The 8,271-nt window shown below is 46.2% G+C and overlaps 1 protein-coding gene across 1 annotated transcript in view; it reads right to left on the reverse strand.

Moving 5' to 3' along the window:
- The window catches only part of BTBD11 (BTB (POZ) domain containing 11), a 441,647-nt gene that overhangs the window by 432,356 nt on the left and 1,020 nt on the right, over positions 1–8,271 (reverse strand). The window contains exon 2 of the mRNA XM_006865245.1: positions 8,113–8,271. This exon is cut by the window's right edge and continues 38 nt beyond it. Coding sequence (XP_006865307.1) covers positions 8,113–8,271 — 159 coding nt within the window. The remainder of the gene's footprint in view (positions 1–8,112) is intronic.

Consider the following 8,271-nt stretch of genomic DNA (forward strand, 5'->3'; position numbering starts at 1 on the left):
GATCACATAATTCACAATAATACATTTAAGAAAAAAAAATACAACAAATAAGAAATCTTTCTGGAACCTTTGCAGTAGAGCCATGCCCATGGGGTCAAGCCATGAGTTGAGTTCGCTGAATTATTTGGCATTGGAGACTATCACTAAGAGATTCCAGCTAAAATGCTGGCCACCTTAGGTTGCATCCATGCTGAATGAATTTGTCTGGGAGGGACGAAGAGATTTTTGTCAGGTATCTAATCAAACTGTTATCGGTGCCATCAAGTCGATTCCAACTCCTAGTGATCCAACAACAGAACAAACCACTGCCCAGTTCTGTGCCATCCTCACAATCGTTCCTATGTTGGAGTCCATTGTTGTAGCCACTGTGCCAGCCTATCTCCTTGAAGGTCTTCCTCTCTTTTGCTGACCCTCTACCAATATGTCCTTCCCCAGGAACTGGTCCTTCCTGACAATGTTTCCAAAGTACCTAAGACGAAGTCTCACCATCCTCACCTCTAATAAACATTCTTGCTGTACTTCTTTCTAGACAGATGGGTTCATTCTTCAGACCCATCCACTGCCATCAAGTCAATTCTGACTCATAGTAACCCTGTTTCTGAGCGGTAAACCCTGTAAAGGAGCACAAAGCCTCATCTTTCTGCTGTGGAACAGCTGGGGGAGGGAGAGGGTATTGAACTGCCAACCTTGCCATCAGCAGTCTAGTGCCTATCCTAATGTTCTTTGCCAACACCATAATTCAAATATATCAATTCTCCTTTGGTCTTCCTATTCATTGTCCAGCTTTTGCACAGAACACAGTTGTAACCTTGACACACATCTTTCCTGATTTTAAACCACAAAATATCCCTGTTCTTTGTACAGGTTCCACATAAGCATAATTAAGTGTTCTAGAATTCCTATTATTCAACAACATGTTATTCATAAATTGTTATGATCCACACACTCAATTGTCTTTGCATAGTCAATAATGCACAAGTCAACATCTTTCTGGTAGTCTCTGCTTCCAGTCAAGATCCATAAAACACCAGCACTATCTCCCATTTCATGTCCTCTTCTGAATTCAGCTTAAATTTCTGGTAGCTCGCTGTTGATGTACTGTTGTAACCATATTTGAGTTATATTCAGCAAAATTTTACTTGCATGTGATATTAATGATATTGTTTGACAATTTCCACATTCTGTTAAGGTCGCCTTTCTTTGGACTGTGCACACATTCCAAACATATGAATCTCTTCCTGGAGGTTGGCCAGGAAGCTCTCTACCAAATTTCATGGTATAAACAAGTGAGTTCTTCCAGTGTTGCGCCCGTTTGTTGAAACATCCTAATTGGTATCCCATCAATCCTTGCTAAGCCTTGAGTTGAAATATTTAAGGGTTCTATTGGCAAAATATCGAACAACACAGGAAGCATCAAAACAAGATGGAAGGAATACACAGAGGTAGCATATGATCAAGAACCAATGGCATATTAAGGCTCACCACTACTCCCATCATCAGATGAGCCCTTCCTATGTGTTAGGCACCATGCTATCATTGCTTTAGACACATAATCTCATTTAAGCCTCATCATCATTATATCCAAACTGGAACTCAGAGAGGTTAGCTAACATACCTAACAGTACACAGCTAGAAAACAGAAGCCTTGAAATTCATAGTCAGGAGGTCTGACTTCAGGGGTTAGTTTCTTAAAGACTGATTCTACAGTAGCTCATGGGTAAATTATAAATCCTAAAGATTTAAAGGATCAATTATATTCACTCAACAAATAGTTCTGAAAATTTACTAAGTGCTAGGCCTTGTGCCGGGTGGCATGGAGGGAATTAACAAGATGGTCAAGATATGAAACCAGCACTGGTGGCTCACACAGTGTGATGGGGAGACAGATGCTGGAAATAAGGTGTCTTAGTTACCTAATGAGTCTGTAACAGATATATCACAAGGGGGTGGCTTTAAAGAACAGAAACTCATTTTCTCACAGTTCTAGAAGCTAAAAATGCAAATCAGGGTCTCAATCTTGTCAACTCCTTGTCAGAAGCCCCAAGTGTTCCTCACATGTCCCTATCTCTGTATCTCATCTGTTTATTTTATAACTCAGACATGACTAAATTTAGAACCCACACTCCTACTCAGGTATGATCTGATTAATATAACAAAGAGAACCCTATTTCCTATCAGGATTACATTCATAAACATAGGGGTTGTTGTTGTTGTTGTGAAGTGCTGTCGAGTCGGTTCCAACCCATAGCGACCTTGTATAGGGTTTCTGAAGAGCAGCTGGTGAGCTTGAACCGCCAACCTTGCGGTTCAAATGGCTTTGCAGTCTGGTGCATTAACCCACAGTGCCACACGAGGGCTCAGGATTCCAGTAAACATTATTCTTGAGGGGTGGTACAATGTAATCCATAACACAAAGATAACGGGGCAGGTGGAAAGGGCTGTTGTTATTAAGTGCTGTCGAGTCAGTTCCAACTCATAGCAACCCTGTATAGGGTTTTCAAGGAGCGGCTGGTGAGCTTCATAGTCAATCTTGCAGTTCAAACTAACTTTGCATTAACCCCCAGCACTAAAGCAGAACTCCAGTTTGGGGGATAAGGGAGGGGTTATATCAAGGACACCTCCCTACCCAGGGTTATAGGGGAAACCTGTGGCGCTGTGGGTTAATGCGCCAGACTGCAAAGCCATTTGAACTGCAAGGTCAGTGGTTCAAGCTCACCAGAAGCTCCTTGGAAACCCTATACAGGGTTGCTATGGGTCAGAACTGACTCAACGGCACTTAACAACAACAACAACAACCCTTCAGCAGATCTTCAAGGATAACCAGGAACTGGCCAGTTCTGGAGGTGTTTATCTAAAGGCACGGTGGAGCACATCTGTCAAGTCAAATTTTAGAAACACACCATTAACTGAGCTTTCTTAGTTGTTGTCCCAACTCTTCTAACCTACTAACCCACTGCCTTCAAGTTGGTTCTGACTCATTGTGACCCTGTTACAAGGTTTCCGAGGCTGTGAATCTTCCGTTACGGGAGCAGAAAGCCTCATCTTTCTTTCATGGAGTAACTCAAACCGCGATCTTACAGTGAGCAGTCCAATGCTTATCTTTTTCTGTTCCAGTAAAGATTGACAGGCTTGGAAATGCTACATAGAGTTGTTATGATTTGGAATCACCACCAAGCCTCCTTCTCTAGTCTTCTAAACAACCGAAAATCAACAAAAGGAAAAAGCCAATGCTGGGAATAAATGTCACCACAAAGAGTGCTCTAAAGCCCACCACCCACATATGTAAATGTGGAGGACCACCAATCTCTCCTTTAGACTCAACCATTTGTTGTTTTCTGAGTCAAGTTACACTGATTAGTTTCATAGTTGCCCAGCCTTTGGTAGTTTAGCTATAGAAAATTATAAGGGTGGGCAGGTGCAGAGATGCCAATTAGAAGAGGTAACTAACCTAAATAGAAAGACTTGAAAAATGAATTCAAGAAACTCAAAAAGCAATCGCTTCTCTCCAGATATAATGCACTCCATGATATAGTGCAATGTATGCTCAGCAGGCATCTATAAGCTCCAACTGTGTACCAGGTCCTTCCTTAGGCTTGGCAGAGGATATAAAAACATGTAAATCCAGATCTTCCCAGTCCAGTTTGGTAGGAACAACAAAACCAGCTACTGCTGAGTCTATCCCAACTTTTGGTGACCCAGTGTGCGTCAGAGTAGAACTGTGATCCATAAGCTTCTGGCTTTTGCCAAGTTTTTCTTCTGAGGCGCCTCTGGGTGGAATAAACCTCTAAATTTTTGGTTAGCAGCTGAGTGAATTCACCAACTGCACCACGCAGGGACTCCAGTAGGAAAAAAACGGGATATGAATTGGGGCAGGCAGGATGTCAGGCTGTGAACGGTCTAGGTTAACTACACAGATAAAGGAGGACTAGGTAGGATGCCTAGGGTAGGAAACTCATCTGCCTCTCAACAAAGAGTTATACACTCACTCACTGCCATCAAGTCATTCCAAATCATAGCAACTTGATACAGGGTTTCCAAGGCTGTCAATCTTTACTGGAGCAGAAAGCCTCATCTTTCTATTGAGGAGCCGCTGGTGGGCTTGAACTGCTGACCTTGAGGTTAGCAGTCCAATGCTTATCCAGACAGTGATTAAAACTACTGACACTGGAGTCAGACAGCTTGCATCCAAATTAGCAAAACAGTTAAATTCTCCAAAGGGGGATAATAACCACCTTTCCAAAGGTATGTTGTTGTTGTTGTTGTTATGTGCCGTCGAGTCGGTTCCGACCCATAGCGACCCTGTACAGGGTTTCCGAGGGTGTAAATCTTTACGGGAGTAGAATGCCTCATCTTTCTCCCGCGGAGCGGCTAGTACTTTCGAACCTCTGACCTTAAGGTTCGCAGCCCGATTCGTAACCACTACGCTACCAGAGCTCCTTTTCCAAAGGTATATTGAAGCTCAAATGGGTCAGTCTACACAGCAGGGTTAGGTGTGTGTTGGTTGCCATTACCTCTGTATCTTAGGACCTGCTCAGTTCCTGGTACTTAGCAACTGCTCAATACATATTGATATACACACCAATTCACAACTGAATGAGTAAGTAATGCTACTGTGTTAAAAGGGCAGAAATCAATTGTGCAAGGTATGCTTTCTTTGAATAAGGCTTGCTGACCAGAAAGCTTGCCATCCAAAATAGTTTAAAAATAGTTTTGCTGTTTAATGTATGTTTCTGATACCTAAGAAATGAATCACTCACTCTTTAACATTTCTATATAAATGAGCTATTTGAAAGATGCCCAGGGAACCAAGATGCAGAGATGACAATGAAACTGTAGTAAAACGCAGGCCAACAGATGAAAGAAGGGTTCCTGAAATCCAGGAGAGATGCTCTGTGGAGTCAGAAACACAGCAATGGCAGCAAACACCACCCACCACGTGCTCACCCTGCCCCAAACCAACTCTGTGGTCTTCTTCATGAAATGATACCTACTCCAAAAAGGACAAACGCAAAGATGATCTTTAAAATACACCAAGGATCTCAGAACAGTAAAACCAATTTGAAAAACATAGACCGGTAGCACAGACATTGTGGCTCTGTAGGATAAGCACGAGACAGTCAACCACAAGATGGGTGGTTTGAGGCTACCAGCTGCTCGGATGGGGAAAGATGAGGCTTTGTGCTTCTGGACTTAACAATAACAACAATGGCTTTTTGGGTAATTTAATGGGTTGCAAGTCGGGCTGCTACCTACAAAGTCAGCAGTTTGAATCCACCAGCCTCTCCGATAGAGAAAGACGAGACTGTTCCCATAACGATTTACAGACTCAGAACCCCTATACAGGTCGCTATGAGTTGGAACCAACTCCAGGACACTTAACAACAATACAGATAGAAGGATGTCTGGTGGTGCAATTATTAAGCACTCAGAGAGGCTAACTAAAAAGGGTGGCCATCCAAACCCACAAACACCTGGCAGTCTGTTCCCATAAAGATTGTTATTGTTGTTAAGCATCGTCTTGTCCGACTCATAGTGACCCAGTATAGGATTTCCTAGGAGCAACTGGGAAGTTTGAACCATAGACCTTGTAGTTCAAACTGACCTTGGAGTCCTGCACTTACCCTACAGCGCCACGTGAAGACTAGAAAGATAGCAGCCTAGAAAACCTTAATGGGGTAGTTTTACTCCATCCTATGGGGTTGCCATGGGTCCAAATAAACAGCACACGGCAACATAGACCTTTGCTGTTGGTGGTAGTGATGACAGGTGCCATATGGTTGATTTTAAACTCATATAGACCCTATGTGACAAAGTTGTGCCCTGTATGGCTTTCTGAGGAGCTCTGCTAGCATAGTGGTTACGAACTGGGCTGTTAACCGCAAGGTCAGCAGTTCGAAACTACCAGCGGTTCCGCGGAAGAAAGATGAGGCCTTCTGCTCCCGTAAATTTTTACAGCCTTGGAAACTCTGTACAGGGTCGTTATGAGTCGGAACTGACTCGACAGCACATAACCACCAACCATATAGTTTTCCAGGCTGTAATCTTTACTGGGAGCAAATCACCAGGTCTTTCTTCAGCAGAGTAGCTGAGTGAGAGCCACTGGGTGGGTTTGAACTGTCACTCTCCCTAAAGCTTCGGTGGTAGTTGTAGTTAAGTGTCATTGTGTCAATTCCAGCTCGTACAGGGTTTCTAAGAAGCAGCTGCTGGGTTTGAACCACCGACTTTGTGGTTTGCAGTCCAGTGCTGATCCTACAAAAGGATCTCGTGAGTGCATTACATACCCAGGCCCTTGTTCTACAGATGAGCAAACTGAGGTCCAGAGAAAGAAAGTCAGTTTCCTAAAGTCACAACTTCCAAAGAACGACAGAATGAAACCAGCGCTCAGATTCCCAGACTGCAGATCCCAAAAGAAAATGCTGTTTCTCCCAAGAGAAATGTAGAGAGAAGTAGGAGGTCGTTTCAGCCCCTAAGGTCGGTTTGGTAGTCGGTGTAAAGACCTATAGAGAATGGAGAGAAATACCGTGCCCATAAGGATGCACAGTGAGAAGAAAATAAGGTTCGTTTCGGGGTGGGTGTAGAATTCCAAATAAAGAACAATCCTGCCAAAAGCTCCTGGAGTTTGCAGGTGAATCCTACCCTTTCAGAAAAGGCACATACTCCTCCCCACAATTCAAGTCGACAAGGGTTCCAAGGGTGGTGTCTTGTGTGTACGTGTCTTCGAAGACACCCTCTCTTCGTGGGCTCTGGCAGAGACCCCCCACCCCAAGAGTCTAGGGGCTCAACTCCAAAGTCCCGGTGTCCCCTACACACTCGCTTCGCTCCTTCCTGCCCCTCCCCCACCAAGGTTTGGACTCAAGTGAAGGGACCTAGGCAGGGCCGGTTTTCTAAGGGTATTTATTGGAGCTGACGCCCCGCGCGCCTGCTCGCTCCTGCGCACATGCAGACACACTTGCACGCTCACGCACAAACGCGCACACTCATATGCCCCCCAGAGATCCCGCGGCGCCTGCAGCATCTTTCTAGCGGCTCCGGGAAGCAGACAGGCAATAACAGGAGTGAAATCGGTCCAGAAAGACTGCATTTCAGCTCCAACCACGCAACCTCTGGCCAAACCGCCGAATATGTAACAAAGTTTTATTTCGTTTTTAGAGTCTCTAGTTACGCTTCTACCATTTCCTGTGGAAAATTGAATCTTTGAAGTGTCTAGCTCCGGCTTTCGCAGACTGGCAAGCCCGCCAGCACGAACTCTCGAAAACAAGCGCCCTCTGCCCCCAGAACTACGGGTTCAATCCTACCCGGTTCTGGCCTTCAAAACAATAGAGTGTTTGGAGCCTGCTGGAAACCGCACCTTACGCTGACACCTCCGCCTCCAGAACGCTCGCCCTCCCCCCACCTTCCCGGGTAGCAAGAGGCGCGCCTCCAGACGGGTGGTGAGGGCTGCCGCTCCCAGCCAAAGGAAACGCGGAGCGCAGAGAGATGGGAGGTCGGAACTGGGGACTTGGTCCATTGCGCAGCTGCGCAATCTGGCCTTCAAAAGCCTCCCCAGAAAAACTTGAGTCCTACAGCAGTTTCCCACTCCACTTTCTCACCACACTCAGTCATACACACACACACGACCCACCGTGGGAGCTCTCCGTGCCCGGGGCACAGACAGTGTGTCTCCCGAGGGCGCGGTGAAAGTGGGGAAACTGGAAGGCCAAGGGAGGGACGCGCCTACTCTCCAGCTAAACTCCTGCTCTGAGGAATTTGGCTTCTTCAAGGTCAAAACAAACAGAAATCTGGCAGAAAGTATGTAGTAGGCGCAATGATTGCAAAACTGCCCCCATCTGATGGTGGTTACGCCCACCGCCTGTCCGGGGCCGCCGCGCCCCCTCGCTGCCAGGGTGTGGAACCAGCACTCCCGGAACTTGTACCCTGAGAGCAGCATAAAGTGCGCGAGTCCTGTGCGCAGGAGGGAACAGCCGGTTTCGCGCTACCATCCCGGCGTTCCCCTCAGTGACTTGGGGACAATAGTGGGTGATCGGAGAGACGTAAGAGGGGGGGCAAGAGACAAACTTGTGCTGAGAGTTGGGGGCGGGGAGGACAGAGGGCGGCGCCCGAATTGTCACTTACCGCTGGCGTTCTTCCCGCAGATCAGGTGTTGGTAAGGCTGCAGGAGCCCCCAGATCTCCGAGTCATTGTTGACCGTGTGCTCCAATGTCTCCACGGTGAACTTGGGCGCTTCATGGAGCGCGTGGTGGTGGTGATGGTGGTGGTTGGCGGCGGTGGCTG

This window comes from Chrysochloris asiatica, unplaced genomic scaffold, assembly GCF_000296735.1.
Source record: "Chrysochloris asiatica unplaced genomic scaffold, ChrAsi1.0 scaffold00076, whole genome shotgun sequence".
Taxonomy (NCBI): Eukaryota; Metazoa; Chordata; class Mammalia; order Afrosoricida; family Chrysochloridae; genus Chrysochloris; species Chrysochloris asiatica.